Below are 17,500 nucleotides of genomic sequence, written 5' to 3'. Positions count from 1 at the left end.
GTATGTTTGTGTCTGTCTGTCTGTCTTTGTCCATCTTTGTTTTCTCTCCTTTCTTTTATGAACGAAATCCTGTTCCCGCGTAATCCTTTGAGCATCTGAGTTATGCAATTATAAACCTAATTCACATTCAACGTGGAACTGTCTCATTCTTTTTCTCGAAGGCTCATGAAAATTCAAGTTGTATAATTAAATGATACTCACTTTATGGCATCCTTATTTTTTTTTTTTTCGCAAGTTTCATTGATAGATTGTTGTCTCTTTAAACAACATTCAATTTATAAAGAACATGCGTGAGGTTATATATTAATGTCAACTGTCTTATAGTATCTTCAGTATTTTCACACGTCTCATTTGTTTGTAAGTGTTTGGGTATCCTTAAACTAAATACAATAAATACACACATCATAACTTGCCGCTGTGTATAACGAGGAAAAAAAAAAATCGTAAAACTGCATGTTAATACCAACTGTTTCCAAGGACTTCCATGTATTGTTCCACGGACAGAGACAAGAGACAGAGAAAGAAATAAAATGAGAAAAAAAAATTACGAAATTGGGTTCTCTCGCTTTCTTTGTACAAATTGAAGTGACGCAAATTTTTCCACTCCCCCCCATAAAAGTTTCCTCTTCTGTCCTTTTATTCTTTCCATTCTTGTGTAATTTTATCCTCGTCCTCCCGCGGGTGGTGCTTTTGTTGCCTCGCCGCCCCGCCTGCTGTGTGTCCGCCCTTGTTTGGCCACGCGGCGCCCCACCAATACTTACTATTATTACTACGAGTGTTGACAGTTATTGAAGCAGTAGTAGTAGCAGTAGTAGTAGTAGCAGTAGTAGTAGCAATAGTAGTAGTAGTAGTAGTAGTAGTATAGTAGTAGTAGTAGTAGTAGTAGTAGTAGTAGTATAGTAGTAGTAGTAGTAGTAGTACCAATAGTAGTAGTAGTAGTAGTAGTAGTAGTAGTAGTAGTGGTAGTATAGTAATAGTAGCAGCAGTAGTAGTAGTAGTAGTAGTAGTTGTTGTTGTTGTTGTTGTTGTTGTTGTTGTAGAAATAGTGGCAACACAAGACGGTGAACATACTGAGATGAGGCTGAAGGAAGCAGAAGAAGTATATGCATGCATAGTGAGATGAGGAACAACAGACGGGTATTTAAGGAGAACAAAGCTTAAGTAGGGCAACGAAGCAATGAAGCATTCCAGCACTAAGTGAGGCATGCATCCTTTGTTGATCGAGAAGGGTGGAGAACCTATGAGAGGAGCGCAGCAGCAGGAATAGCAAGATGAAAGGGGTAAGAGGGATGATGAAGGTCCAGCAGGCAAACAAGAGGGGCAGATGAGGTGAAGGGAGAAAGTATCCGGTAATTACAAGGAAACTACCAACTCGTTTTGAAAGGAAGTTATTGATGCTTGAAGAGAGAGAGAGAGAGAGAGAGAGAGAGAGAGAGAGAGAGAGAGAGAGAGAGAGAGAGAGAGAGAGAGAGGTGGGGTGTAGCATTCCAAACATGAATATTAGAGAGGAAGAACGCTTTGGAAATTAGAGAAGTCGAGGTGAATGTCCCAAGGATTTGAGTGACAGCAACAAAAAGTAAGGATGTCTTGGTGCAGAATTGGTGGAGTACGAAGTCTTGCAAGGGAACGTGTGCAGAAAGTATTGGAATGGAAGTAATACTGCTGAAAAATACGTATAGAAGATGGGAAAGTGAAATGCGACTGGTGAAAATAATGTCTTGGAAAAATGGTGAAAATGTGCGCAAAGGATGACAGGACAGCAAGTTTCGTCCAGATATGAGAAGTGAAGTGAGTGATAAAGTTGTAATTGCATTGTCAGGGAATTGTCTAGTGCTCTAAAAAGGCATATAAAAAAAAATGAAGATTTCGTCACTGAGCAGAAAGCTTGCATTGACCAAGGGGAAGGAAAAGGCGTTGTATCGAAAGCTGCATTAATCAAAAATAGTTACAACAGTTTTAACAGACTAGAAGTTGCATTGACAGTTTTAACGGACCCAGAAGTTGATTGACAGTTTTAACAGTCTAAAAGTTCCATTGACAGTTTTAACATTCTGAAAGTTGTATTGAGTTTTAACAATATAGAAGTTGCATTGACAGTTTTAACGGCCCAGAAGTTGATTGACAGTTTTAACAGTCTGAAAGTTGCATTGACAGTTTTAACGGCCCAGAAGTTGATTGACAGTTTTAACAGTCTGAAAGTTCCATTGACAGTTTTAACATTTCCGAAAGTTGCATTGAGTTTTAACAGTATAGAAGTTGCATTGACAGTTTTAATAGTCTGGAAGTTGCAATGACAATTTTAACATCCTAAAAGTTGCATTGACATCTTCAACAGCCTAAAAATGGCTTTAACAGTTTGACAGCATTGAAGCGATCATGGTAAAGCCAAGGGCGCAGCACCACCAGCAAACACCACGGACCACACTGCGAGGCTCAGGATGGAGGGAGACTCATCACTCGCTGGGAATCAAACCCTGACAGGACACTCATGGTACACGACGTCTTGCCAATCAGACCATAATGATTACCAAGCTTCTCGCGGAGTTCAGCCGACCTTGACTGTCTCGCCACCTCATCATCATTAAAGTTGAAGGATTCCTCGAACCAACGACACAAGGACAGGGATGTGACGAGGAAATAATGTAAACAACTCCTCTGAAGGGAACTGAAATGTAGTAACAACATCAGCGTCAATGTCAACAACTCCTGTGTGTGTTTCCTCTCACAGTATGGCGACGGGCACGAAATTAATTAAGTGCGCGATGAGTATTTGATGAATTATTAAAGGAATCATATACTGCCGAGCCAACACTACTACTTTTCTTTTCCTTCTTTCTTTCTCTTGGGTGTTTTTGTAGTGAGTGTCTGTTCCTCAGGTGTGCCGCCGTCTGTACCTGTGGGCGGCCCGAGTGTAGCTGGATTTTTATTTTCACTAGTTTTCACCGTCTGATAATAATAGAAACCAGCTCTTGCTTCATTATCTGCCTTTTTAATATGAAGATAGCAGCGGCTCCAATTCTACTTGTTATTCTGGTAGTATGAATACGTACATCGAACAAAACACACACACACACACACACACACACACACACACACACACACACACACACACACACACACACACACACACACACACACACACACACACACACACACACACACACACTGCTTTGCTCTCCACAGGCTGAGAATGACTGATAGCCGCTAATACAATAGGCATCTTTTCCAATCCACACTTTTCCCTTCCCACACACTGACGCGAACCTGAAAAACGACGCTTCATTGTTCCGCTCAACTTTTATTTAGCCGCTGCACTTGATTGGGAAAAGAAACCTGAAAATGGAACCAGAGCATCAGGCGGCGGCGATGGTGGTGATGGTGGTGGAAGAGGGAAATAGCAAGCCCTGCCGTGTTAAGGGCCTTACAGCGGCTTAATAGAGGGCGTGGAGGGGAGTGAAGGACAAAAGTATGTACATTCCCTCACCTGACAACCGACTTTACCATGATACACAGCGGACCTTTCCTCTGCTCTTCTCCATCAGTTTATTACTAGATTGACAAAAGATAACTCTAATGCTGCGACACTATTTACTTGTGAAGACTTAGTTACTTTATCTCTCACTTACGATATATTAGTCCGATCTGTTTTTATGGGGACCTTTTTTCTCCTAATCCAGTGTCAATGCAATTCCAAGCAACTCACCGTGACTACTTGTAAACGTTTTGTGATGACTTAATTCACCCGACACATGTCTACCAATACCACGACCTATCCATTTATAGGTTGATCTATCAGTTATTCTCATCTGCTATGTGCAAGGTTGCTTCTACCCTTACCTAGACTCTTTTTGTAATCTTTTTGTAGAATTAAACCTCTCCACTTCCCCCTGTAAGGAAGTACTGTAATCCTGGAAAGCTAACCAGACGTCCTACACTTTTAAAGGATGCATGAATGTCGTGGAAGTGTTTAAGAAAGTCCAGGAGGCAAGACTAAGGTGATTTGGTCATCTGAGGAGAAATAAAGACGAGCATGCTGCAAGAGAGCCCGTGGGTATGGAGGTGATAGGAATGCGAAGAGTAACACTAGGATAAGAAGACACTGAAAAAGACATGAGAGACACAGAAATAACTGAAAGAATGGCACAAGACAAACATCTGGAAGTCATTTTAAAAACCGACCCAGGAATAGGAATTTAATCTGAAAAGATGAATTTTGAGACACATTCACACTTGACCATTAGAAACAATAAAACAACATCGTCTTTGTTTATCCTCACCTGTGGATAGGAGTGACAGCACGGCCAGCACGACCCACGCGGGGCCATGCCGACTCCTGCGCCGGAGCCGACTCGGGGCCGTTTGCTGTGACGCCGACACTGGCTCACCCTCCACCTGCCACCGGCCGCGCGTGTCTGTGCTACTTCTGTCTCCTGTTTCTCGAGCGGACATCGTACACCATTCTTGAGAGCACTCCCAAGAATCACCAGTCTCACCACAGAGCCACACGCACAGAGAAGTGATTCACTACGGAGTATACAGTAAAAAGTGTATCACCGTTTTGTTTTCTCTTTTACTCTTTTTTACACTTCTAATTCACTTCCTCTTGAAAATTGTATCTACTACGAAACCTAATTCGATACTTCAATAAAATTATTTAAAACGACGTCAGCCGCTCGTACAGTTCCGCGCATATAACATGGTGTCCCGTCACTGCCTGTCTAGCATCGTATTGTTTTCACTGTCTTGATCACTCCGGCGTGGCTGCTCCGTCCAACCGAGGCAAGCACTACGCGGGAAGCAATCAGCGCCGGGCAACAAGTCTTCATAACCTGCAGGAAGGAGTCCGCTGATAACAGGGAAATTTATGAAGGAAAATAACTTATAAAGATTGCCTCGTTTATATATGTACATTATGATAAACTATGAGAGAGAGAGAGAGAGAGAGAGAGAGAGAGAGAGAGAGAGAATTAACTGAAACCCGTTCGAGAGTGATACAACAAGAACAACAACAACAACAGAAGTAGGAACAGCTTTGTGGGGGATTTCAGTTCCCCAGTGGCGCTTAGTACACGCCCATTTCTTCAGCACACGCGCACCTGGAGATCCACACGCCCGCACACACGCACACACCTGGCAAAGAGGAAACAAACATTAGAATTTTCAGATTTTAATATCTCTTAACGCCCCAAAGCATGAGAATATTTTTCCCAGTCTTTCCTTGATGGCGGCTAATATCAGAACATTTATATTTTCTTCGCAAATATGAGTAGTATGTGTCTTTCTCTCTCTCTCTCTCTCTCTCTCTCTCTCTCTCTCTCTCTCTCTCTCTCTCTCTCTCTCTCTCTCTCTCTCTCTCTCTCTCTCTCTCTCTCTCTCTCTGTAATGGTGTATCTATATGGATGTGTGTGTTTGTTTATCTACGTACGTGTTTACAGACTGAAAACAAACATCCTCTTTCCTTTAACGGATAAAGAGGCGGAAGGAAACCCTGAGGTGAAAGAAGAGGAAGAGTGAAGAGTAGAAAGGAGAGGAACAAATTTTCAATACACGTCGTAAACAGGTGGTGGGTCTGGTCTGCCTTCCTTCCTCTCGTCCAATTTTCAAAGGTGTTCGGGGTCGCCGTACACACACACACACACACACACACACACACACACACACACACACACACACACACACACACACACACACACACACTCTCTCTCTCTCTCTCTCTCTCTCTCTCTCTCTCTCTCTCTCTCTCTCTCTCTCTCTCTCAATAGTACTTACTTTTATTACCTTCCGTGGTCCGTTCGTTATCCCTATGGCTCTTCTCTCTCTCTCTCTCTCTCCCTCTCTCCCTCCCTCAACCCTATATTCGGATTCACTGCTCCCCGTTGCCTCCCTTTGAACCCTACAAATGGACCTTCTGCTGCCTTTTCTCTTTCTCTACATCAAGGGGGAAATGTTATCAAAGGATCTTATACGATTGGTTAACTTTTTTTCCGGGTATTGTTGTTAATACTAGTGCCTTTCTATTCCTCCTTCTTCCTTCCCATCCTCTTCCCGACCCCGGCGTAGATTCGACAGCGCCACCACCACCACTACCCCATCCACACCTGTGCTATTCCCTTGAACCGGTAAAGCTGCTGGATACGAGCTGATACTGAATTAGACTACAAACGAAGCGCCTAGTGTGGGGTGCAACAAGCCATTCGCAGGCCTCTCTCTCTCTCTCTTCAGCCAGCCAGCCAGCCAGTCGGCCATCAATGTGCAGGCTGTTAACTCTGCCTTCCCTGGTCCCTGCCACCCACTCAGTCCCTCCCTCACGCTCACTTTGCCTTGCTTTACACTGATTCTCCCCCTCACACACCCTAGCGCTCACTTGCCATTACGCCTTCTTTCCCTCACTAACTCCCTGTACCACCCTCGTTCGCCCTGCAATACATCCCTCGCCGCCGCTCTGCCACGCCATGCCACGCTACGACACGGCACCACGTCACTCATGCCACACACACCTGGAGTTTGTCTTACGGCTGGAAGTCTTCTGTGTGCTTGTTACGGTGTGAAGCTTTCTGTTTGTGTCTGTGTGTTTGTACTACGGATTGAAGTTTCTTTTTGTCTGCTTGTTTTACGAATCGATATATTGTTATCATTATTATCCTTATCGTAGTATTAGTAGCAGCAGCAGCAACAGCAGTAGTAGTTGTAGCAGTAGTGGAAGTAGTAGTAGTAGTAGTAGTAGTAGTATAGTAGTAGTAGTAGTAGTAGTAATAGTGATAGTATTTTTATTGCTGCTACTCCTGCTGTTGCTGCTGCTACTGCTGTCATCTTTATCATTACCTTTATTTGTTTATCTATTTATTTATTTACGGTGGCTATTTTTTTTTTCCTCCCTTGCAGATAGTGAGCGTCTGATTCTGATTAGTGGATGACTGGCCATTGTGTCCCGTGATTGGCGGGTGAGTACCTTCTCTCTCCTCTGATTGGCTCTTGCCTTTGTTAGCAGATACCGGTTTCGTTGTGATGGAAATTCGAGTGATCTAGGAGTGTTAACATTTCTATCCTTACTTGCGTTTTATCATTCTTTTTCGTAATGTGGTATTGCAGTCTATTGTTCCTGTCTTGAACTCATTTGAGAGGGAAGTTTTAAGACAGTTCCATTTTTTTGTGTCCTTGGCCAGTTTCCCCATCTTACATAAAAAAGTGTTATTGCGTTCTGTTGGTGTTGGGATTACCGCTTGGATATATAAATGAGAACCTTGATGACGTATTTAGCTTCATCAGCACAGCAACGTTCCTACCACGAGTACACCCCAACAAATGCCAGAATTACTAGCTACATAAGAATTCCCCCCATCACTCCATAGAACCAAAGGAACATACATGATAACAAATACAGTGACAAAAAGGCGAAGGGAGAGAGGCATTGGTGAAAAGAAGCATTCACAAGTACGTAAGCTGGTAATAGGTCATGGTGAAGGACAGAAATTGGTAAATAGAGTGCAGTGATACAGAGAAATGAAATGTGAAAAAAAAAGTGTCAAAGAGAAAGAATGCTACGTAACACTGCCACTGAATGATGCTCTTGTCCACTCAAAGCCTCAGATATTATTAAAGTTCTCTGTATCATAAGTCCGGCTAAGTAGCTTTGCGTATATTAATTCACAGGTAATGTCGTATCTTTTAAATTATTAAGGATTTTACTAGCAACACTATCAATTTATGTTTTCTTTATCAGATGTGGTGCTAATTGACTTCATATCCATGTCAAAACCTTTATTCGCTTACACGTAATTTAGTATCTTGTTAATAATTGAACATTTGGGTAGAAATGCAAAATCAGTTTATCTCATTCCAACAAAAAACGTGAATATCTGTGCCAGGCAGCAGGCGAGAGCATCAGTCAGCAGCGGTTATCATGTTCGTGTGGAGGAACTCGACTGTGTAGTACAGTTACCAGAGCGGATGAGGCAGAGTACAGTGGTGTGAATCTTTAGCCGCATGTTACCTACTCTCAGAAGCTTTGTTCTCTCACCAGGACTTTTTTTTTTTTTTTTTTTATTTATTTTTTTTTTTTTAAGGCGTTTTTTTTTATTTATTTATTTATTTTTTTTTTTTTAGTCCACATATTATTAATTCCTATGTATTTTTCTCAATGATGAAGCGCAACCCTTGTTAAACTATCACTTGAGTAATGAAAATAATCTTAGTTAACCTGTTCACTTCCATGTACGTACAACAATTCACGTCACTAGAAGCAATGAAATCTATACAAATATCGACAAGGAAGATGGGAAAGAAATTAAAGAATAGACTTAGAAATTTCTAGCTGGTATGATAATTAGAGGTCGGTGTGGAGCAAGAGGAAATGCATCACCGGTTAGTAATTAGAGAAAAGGGACAAATAACAAGGAAAAATTTTACTAACAGGAGAGACGAGGCGGGTAAAACGTTTAGGAATATGAGGCAATGTGTATCTGTGTGGGAGGGAGGGTGAAGGAGAAATAAAAAGATAAAAAAAAAAAAAAAAGGCTGAAAAATGGTTGAAGTCATTTAGTCACAACTGAAAAATGAATGTGCGACAAGTATTGCATTACTTCCTACGTAGCTACAAATTTTCAGTATGAAAATTTTAACTGCCTTTCTTTTTTAGCACTTTTCAGAGTAATCACGTCAGGAGGGGAGGGAAAAAATATGGCACGTTACAGGCACCTCAAAAATACTGGACAGAAAAAACAAAACACTAACTTTCTTGTAATATTTTAATGATTTTTGTTTGCTTTGATATAGTTACACTCTCTCTCTCTCTCTCTCTCTCTCTCTCTCTCTCTCTCTCTCTCTCTCTCTCTCTCTCTCTCTCTCTCGTACGGTGAAAGTAAGTCGGGAAAGTGAAATCAGTAAGTAATGATAGAGAAAATGGCTCTTACGAAGGGGATACCAAACTAATGCCTGAGACTGCGCGGGACAATGAGAAGGAAAATAATACATTGCAGACGTGGAGCGAGGAGGAGGAGGAGGAGGAGGAGGAGGAGGAGGAGGAGGAGGAGGAGGAGGAGGAGGAGGAGGAGAAGAAGAAGAAGAGGAAGAGGAGAAGAAACAGAGTGAGGATCAGGAGGAGGAGGAACAGAATTAAAAACAAAGGAATAAATTAAAATCAGATAAAAAAGGAATAAAACGATGAAGAGGGGAAAAAGAAAAGGATCGGACAATTTCAAAAGAAGAATTAAAGAAGAAAGAAAAGGAGAAGAGAAAGAACGAGGAAGTGGAGAAGAAATAAACAGGAAAATACGAAATACGTATTTAAAGAAAGAAAAGAATAGGAAAGGAGGAGGAGGAAAGCTGAAAGTCCAGTCTCTGTGTGTGTGTGTGTGTGTGTGTGTGTAGTGGGAGTCGCGAGCGCCGAGGCAGACTGACAGGTCTCATTGCACACGCTGCGCGAATGCAAGCAGGAGGAAAATCGCTTGCATAAAATGAATGAATTCCCCAAGGCTAAAGAGAGAGAGAGAGAGAGAGAGTGTGTGTGTGTGTGTGTGTGTGTGTGTGTGTGTGTGTGTGTGTGTGTGTGTGTGTGTGTTTGTATGTGTTTTGTCTGTGTGTGACGCGCCCAAAGATTTACTACTGAAAGTTTGGTCCGGAGCAGCAAACTTGTGTTAACGTGACCCAAGGCCGCGCTGGAGACGTTTCTCGAGTGGGGAGGATGCAGACTGGTGGATGCTGCTGTGCTGCTGTGTTGCTGTGTTGCTGTACTGCTGTCACGGTGTTTATCCTCTCCCCGCCACCCTCACGTGTTTCTCCTTTTATCTTTGGTTTATCTTTGTTTCTTTTCTTTTTCTTCTTTTGGTCCTTGTCCTCTTTTCTTTCTTTCTTCTTTTGCTATTTTCTTTTTCTTTCCTTTTTTCTTTTCCGTCTCCTCCTCCTCCTCCTCCTCCTCCTCCTCCTCCTCCTTGTCCTGTCTCTTCCGTGTAGCTAGTTAATAGTCACCAAGCAGCCTTGAAAGGACCAAAATGTCTATTGCTGTTTGGCTTTCCTTTGTATTCCTCCTCCTCCCCCTCCTTTCTTTCTTTCTTTCTTTCTTTCTTTCTTTCTTTCTTTCTTCTTTATCTTTCTTTCCTTCCTTCCTTCCTCCCTCCTTCCCTCCCTCCCTTCCTCCCTCCCTTCCTTCTTTTTTCCCTCCTTCCCTCCCTCCCTCCCTCCCTCCCTCCCTCTTTATCATATCATCATCATCATCATCATCATCATTCTTCCTCCTCCTCATAATAATAATAATAATAATAATAACCTCTTAATTTTCATTTTGTGTATTTTCATCTGGGTCATCATCGTCGTCTTAGTCTCTTGGTAGGAATATGAACAGTAGCTTTGGTTAGCAGCGTCGTGCACCTTAATTGGAAAGACCCACTGGTGTACATTAGGTATGCTTCTTTTGTATACGTCGTTACTGTTTGTTACGTGTGAGTGATTCTTTAATGGTGCGTACTCTTGAGGTGTGTGAATATCAAGAGAACAGAGGAAAGTGGAATGCAATTACTTGTTGTTGGTTGCTATTGGTTACCCGTTTACCCGCTGGCAATTTGTGTGTTGATACACACACACACACACACACACACACACACACACACACACACACACACACACACACACACACACACACACACACACACATTTTTTTTTTTTTTCTTTTCTTTTTTTTACTACAATTGCGTCGTGGTTCAGTTTGTGAAATTAGCTAAGCATAGTTTGTACCAAAGCAAAAACACTAAAATCATCGCTGCTGTGCCGTGTCTGGTGCAACGCTGCCACTGGTGCTGCGCCGTCAAGACAACATTTCTGCTTCTGGGAACACTCCAGTTTTGTTTATCATACGATGCTTTTCTAACATGTTCTTCTTTCAAGTAATTACATCAAGTCTGGTCTCACTTCCTTAGCTTGTGTGGTTCTTTCCGCTTCTCTAATCACCACTGCGTGTCCGTGCTATTCTCTTGCACCTTTTATTTGTTTCTTTTTTCTTCTTAATTTTCCCTCATTTGAAATTTTTGCCAGACATTCTTTTCTTCCATTGTCTCCAAGGAGTGTATTCATACGTGCAAGTTTCCACAACTTCTGCCACGAAACCTTCTTTCCTTTCTCCTCACTGCTCATTCCAAACTCACTAAGTGGTCTTGTTCCCATTCTTAAAATCAAACCAGAGTATTTGCATTTAAATGGAATATTACCAAATGCGTAATATGTTCTTCATTTACTTCAGCATCCTTATAAAGATACACTACTATCTTTCTAGCATATGATAAAAATATAGGAATCTCTCTCTCTCTCTCTCTCTCTCTCTCTCTCTCTCTCTCTCTCTCTCTCTCTCTGCCACATTAAAGTTACTGAGGTTCTCTTGGTCAGCAACAGCGTGGACCAAGACGATCTATCACCTCTTTCCTTCTCGAGCTTTCATACCCTCCCCCCCCCGTTCTCCTCCTGCCACAGCTCGCCCCTGTCCACACTGCCCATTTTTTCCAGCCTTGCCGACACTGTTACTCCCTGCTTTGCTCCTGCCATTGTTTCTTTTTCTTCTTTTCGTCTTCGTCCTCCTCCTTTCTTTCTTTCTTTATTCTTTTGCTATTTTTTTTTTTTTTTTTTTATCTCAGAAGAATGAGGCGTAGGAAAAGGAGAACGTGAAGGAGAAGAAGCGTCATACATTTGAATATATTGATTAGTACGTAGAAAGAAAAGAAGAAGGAAAAATCGTGTCATACATTCAAAATCATTAACCCATACTTAGAAGAGAAGAAATAGGGGAAGGAGTAGAAGGAAAAGGAGAGAGAGAAGGAAAAGAAGCATCCGAATTTATTAACAAGCACTTGGAAGAAGGAGAAAGAGTAGGAAGAAGTACAAGGAGAAGAATAAGCGTACTACATTGGAATTTTGTTGACCAGTACTCAGAAGAAGGAGAACTCGTAAGAGAAAAGAAGAAGAAGCGTCATACATTCAAATTCATTGATTAGTATGTAAAAGGAAGAGAAGGAGAAAGAGAAATCGTGTCATACATTCGACTTTATTAACAAGAATTCAGAAGGAGAAGAAGCAGAGGAAAGGAGTAGAAGGAAAAAGAGCATAATACATTCAAATTCATTGACAAGCACTCAGAAGAAGAAGAAATAGTAGGAAGAAGAAGAAGGCGGCTTAGGAGAAGGAGGAGAAGCGTCATATATTCTAATTTATGATCACGACACCTTGGATCTTCTTGTGTTACATGATTAGTTCATGTATTGTACTGTAAAATAATCTAATATTTCCATTCATATAAACATAAAGTGATTTAAGGGAGGCGATGGCGTAGTGGATAAGGTGGTGAGCGTGGGGATCGGGCAGACGTCCACGCGTAGGTTTGAATCTCAACACATACCACTTTAAAGTTATGCCATTTGTCGAATGGTTTAAAGTTAGCTACATGTCACCATGATACCCAGGTTCCAGGTGGTTACACCAAAGATGCGCTGGATGGTGATATGGGCCCTTACATAGGTAACACTATAAATAAGATTTGCCTGCGCCACTAATAGGAGGAAGCTGAACGGCGCTTCCCATATATACTCTTCAAGTATGCCTGCAGGCCATAGCATAAAAAAAAAACCTGCGTATGTGTAAATATTATTGACGTCTTTACTGCAGTGGTTAAGCGTTCATTGTGAGCAACAACGAGTTTCATATACATTGCACCACTGCACCAGTGATGAAGCTGCGCTTGTGGCGGTGAAGGAAGAGCTGGTGGTGGTAATGTCCCGATACCTGGCTGCCCGCTTGGAAGAAAGAGAATTGTGGATTACACACACACACACACACACACACACACACACACACACACACACACACACACACACACACACACACACACACACACACACACACACCTTCAATTACACAAAACGCTGCCTGATTGTTGGTAGGGTAACTCCTTTGATTATATATATATATATATATATATATATATATATATATATATATATATATATATATATATATATATATATATATATATATATATATATATATATATATATATTTATTTATTTATTTATTTATTTATTTATTTATTTATTCATTTGAATAATTGAATAATAGAGAGAGAGAGAGAGAGAGAGAGAAAGTTGATTAATTAATCAAGGTAGGCAGGTAGAGGAGTGGCTTGGTAGATATGTGGATAGATAGATTGGCAGATACACAACCAGTCTGATAGATATTTAGACGAATAGATAGATATACTGAATACATTTTCGTCCCAGTCATCTGAATTACTAAAGGATCTGGAAGAGTGTGTCAGTTTGGAGGACTTATACTTCGTGTTCTTTTGTGACTAATGAACGCATCGCCTATATTCCTCTCGCTACCACCCCGTCTCCCCCACCACCGCCCTTCCCTCTCCTGGCGAGGCACAAGACAGTATCCACCTGGCGATGCAGTAAGAGATCTCCTTTAAATGCAACGCTCTCAGGTACCAGTGTGTGTGGGTGTGGGTGTGTGTGTGGGTGAGGGTGAGGGTGTAAGTTTCTGCATCACTCTAGGGTGCAGAGATGGAGTGTGTTACATCCATTGTTTGCGTGTGTTGAGAGAAGGGGGAGGGTGCTAGAGGGTTAAGAGATAGAGGGGGTCACCGTGCCCATGTCTCCCGAAATGCTACGGCAAGAACAGTCCAAACCAAACCAGACCAGACCAGGCAGCCAGGTCGTGTTCTAACCTTTCGCTTGCCACTGATAACCTGGCGTCTCGTACCTGAATACTCCTACACACTGATCGGAAAAGCTTTGAATTGCTCGATCTTTTCCTTAGCTCTGAGTTGCGTGTTTGATTTAGTGGGGGTTATTTCTCTCAAAGGTTGGGAAGCCATGGCGGGTCAGAGAGTTTGAAATATTCACGGCACCGTATAACACAGCCACCTTTTTTTTTTTTTTTTTTTCTCTGTCCTTACATTAATCCTCCGCGAGAGTTGAAATTACACGAATTCTTTGGCATTAACCATCTAGTTTTATTTACGTAAAGTTCGAAATGCAGGTGCGAAAAATCATAATCAGCTCCATAATTAAGTCGTGATGCGGAAACTTGAAAACTCACGCCTAAAAGTCAAGAGCAGCGTGTTAGTTTTTTTTCATATTTTCTTTTAACTTTCACCTAAAATTTATGGGGTGAAAAGACTAGTTTTTATCATGTTCTTCTGGAAATATATTTTGTGGGGGAGCGATAACATTCGGAGCAGGCGTGCGAGGGGAGGCGATGCGATGCGAGGAGAGGCGAGGCTGGCTGGTGAGAGGAGAGTGGGGAGCAGGTCAAGCTGTGGGCGGAGAGGACGAGGTAGGAGAAGGGCAGACCAGCGCGCGTGCATGGGGCTGGACAGTAAGGCCAAATGACATAATAAGTAAGCTCGTATCCTGGAACACTTTGCTCTCTCACCACGACTATTTTCAAAGGATTACCAAGTTTACCTGCTAGTAATGTAAAAACCTCGTTAATCTGTCACAAGAACCATAAAACAACCTCCTAAAGATTTATGTAACTTCAAGAATTAAGATATTTTGAATGCAGTGGAGGTGCAGCTCAGATGTGTTACAGAATATGGTCTTTAAGAAGCCAAGGGAGTCAGGATTAGGATTGGATAGTATGGAAGACTGAAGCTGGTTGAAGGAAGCAAGGATAGACCAGGTTGCTAAGCCGTGGTGAAGGAAGCAAGGGGGAAGAAGAATAAGGCAGGCCGGTACGGTATACGCAGGAGTGAGCAGAGCAGCTTGCACTCCCACCTCTTCTCTTCACTTGATTTTTGTCTGCGTCGCTGCTAACATTTGTCGTCGCCGCGTCTGCTTCGCCCCTGCAGCAACACTAACGCCACGGACCAGGCAGCCTCTTGTGTGTACGTACGTATCTCTCTCTCCTCATTAACATTCAGCCCAGATGGTTTGCTTTTGTTCTCTATCCTGTTAGCTAGTGTGTGTGTGTGTGTGTGTGTGTGTGTGTGTGTGTGTGTGTGTGTGTGTTTGAGTGTGTTTTGGTATAACAGCAATACTAGCAGTCGTAATTGTACTGTTAACAATAATTGGAGGTGGTGTGTGGTTTGCAAATGCCGCTAGTGGTAGTATTAGTGAGAGAGAGAGAGAGAGAGAGAGAGAGAGAGAGAGAGAGAGAGAGAGAGAGACCGAATGCAATATAACCTCCCTTCGTTCAGCATAAAACTTCAAAGAACAGTGAACAAATAGAGACAGACAGGCGCAATACAAGGTCAAGGCCAGAAGGAGGAGGAGGAAGAAGAGGAGGAGGAGGAGGAGGAGTAGGAAGAAGAAGAAGAAGAAGCAGAAGAGGTGGAGGAGGAGGAGGTATCCCAGGAAGCACCAGGAAAGGAAGAGAAGTGTGAATAACAAATGACATCAATATTATACACCTTCCTGAAAGCCAATGTACGTAAATCACAAGTGTACATAATTAACTCTGGTGTCAGGTGCCGTGTGTGCCAAACTCGTGCATCTCGTGCCTGCCAAACTGACGACGCGGCCTGTGATTCCTCGTTATTGATGCACTGCAGAATACACGGCAGGACATTGAGGCCGAGGGGTGAACGTGTATCTCAGGGAAGGGAAGAAGGGAAGGAAAGGAGAAGGGTGGTGGTGGTGGTTGTGGTGGTGGTCTTGAAGGAAAACATCAATGAGTTCTTACCAGGTATTAGTGTGTGTGTGTGTGTGTGTGTGTGTGTGTGTGTGTGTGTGTGTGTGTTCGAGTGTTTCTTCAGTGTAAAGCTTGTATGATATTTAGTATATTTAGATTATTCTTTTTAGAGTATTTGCTCTCTCTCTCTCTCTCTCTCTCTCTCTCTCTCTCTCTCTCTCTCTCTCTCTCTCTCTCTCTCTCTCTCTCTCTCTCTCTCTCTCTCTCTCTCTCTCTCTCTCTCTCTCTCTCTCTCTCTCTCTCTCTCTCTCTCTGCAGACTTCACACTTAAAGCAAAATTGGTTTGCTTCTTTTTACTCATCATAATTTTCCAGAATAATGAGTTGAAATGAGAGAGAGAGAGAGAGAGAGAGAGAGAGAGAGACGTTTCCCTGAGTTGAATTGCATTGTTCACATATCATTAACGAAATCATACGAAAGGAACAAATTGAAAAAAGTGTAAGAACATTTGAGAGTTAGATATAATTTTTATTCATGTTCTACACTTAGGAACTTTAGATAATGTTTCAAGTGTATGCAAGAGTTCTTCTTTAAGTAAAAGAAAAAAAACCAGTCAGATATGATTTTTTTTTTTTTTTTCGATTTTTATAATTATTTTTTTCTTCTAAGGTTACATATAATTTGATAGTGAATAGTAGAAGAAAAATATTGGTGTAGAAATTTTGTACGTACCAAGTTTTCCCCTATTAATAAAATGATTTGAGACCGAAGGAAATTATAGGAAGAAAACTTAGATATAATTCAACTATTTGTGAATTTACTTTTGATTAATCGAAAATATTCTAAGTTAATTATCGCCGCGTATGAGACACTCACACGGACCTCATGCTGTACGGAATAAGCGGCAAGGAATGTGGTGGTATAGTAGGCATTTGCTCTCAGAATTTTGATTTGCGTGAGCCGCGTCAGTGCCGCACATCAAAACACTCTCCTGACCCGCGGAACAGCTGCACTTAATGCTCGCCGGGCCGCGTTAATGCTTTGGCTTTTCGACCATTTATTTTGGCCATGCGCATTTTCAGGTCAAGGCCAGCGCTGCTCATCTCATTGTCCGCGATGGAGAGAGCCTGGTAAAAAAAATTCTTGTGCAAAAAAGGATAAATTTGACGATTGGCACTGAAGTTAATTAACTAGTTCGTCCTATTCTTATTTTTGAGACACGTGGTAAATTTGTGACTCCCGGGAAAAAAAAAATGCATCGCGATCGCTACGAGAGATGACTTACAAGTTCATACTATTCATTGCCCTTCCTGAGACACGTGGCAAATTTGAGACTCAACAACTCGCGTCTCGGCGATGGATAGATCTGTCAAACCCTTGCCCCGCGACCAACAGTGACGACCCTTGCCCAGTAAACGAACAACTGTCTCGTCTCCGCGCCGCACAGCCTGCCAGGAGGAGGTACACACTCCTATGAATGACGAATGAATATTTCCCTGGGTGGACACAAAGTGAGGTCGCCATAGTGTGTCTGTTGGAAGCAAAACCAGCGCTTTTATTAGTTGCGGTGATATGGCAGTGTGCCGCGTCCATGTTCATGTCAGACTCACACAAGAAGCACACTGAGGAGACGCGTGGGCAAGGAGGAAGAAGAGTCAGAAAATAAGTGTTGAGGGAAGCCTCGTTCTGGGAGACTGAAGGTCACGTACGGACGGGGTGACGGTGAAAGGGTGACGTTCACTGAGATTTTGGACAACCATCGCCTTGTCAATTGTTTGGGCAAGAAAATCGCATAATAATCGCACACACACACACACACACACACACACACACACACACACACACACACACACACACACACACACACACACACACACACACACACACA

At 42.2% G+C, this 17,500-nt stretch overlaps 1 protein-coding gene across 7 annotated transcripts in view; it reads right to left on the bottom strand.

Annotated features, from left to right (window-relative positions):
* LOC123520476 (hemicentin-2-like) overlaps window positions 1–17,500 on the bottom strand; it is a 41,412-nt gene that overhangs the window by 17,114 nt on the left and 6,798 nt on the right. For 4 of the 7 annotated variants that reach the window (XM_045282739.1, XM_045282745.1, XM_045282740.1 and 1 more), the window contains exon 2: window positions 4,278–4,829. In XM_045282739.1, the coding sequence (XP_045138674.1) occupies window positions 4,278–4,449 (172 nt within the window). In that variant the 5' untranslated portion in view covers window positions 4,450–4,829. Of the gene's footprint in view, window positions 1–4,277; window positions 4,847–5,096; window positions 5,131–17,500 lie in introns of those variants that run through there. The other 3 variants (XM_045282741.1, XM_045282742.1, XM_045282744.1) reach the window with 2 other exon arrangements.

Source organism: Portunus trituberculatus, chromosome 47, assembly GCF_017591435.1.
Source record: "Portunus trituberculatus isolate SZX2019 chromosome 47, ASM1759143v1, whole genome shotgun sequence".
NCBI classification, from domain to species: Eukaryota; Metazoa; Arthropoda; class Malacostraca; order Decapoda; family Portunidae; genus Portunus; species Portunus trituberculatus.
The sequence above is the reverse complement of the archived record's forward strand: the minus strand, read 5'-3'. Positions and strand labels throughout refer to the sequence as shown.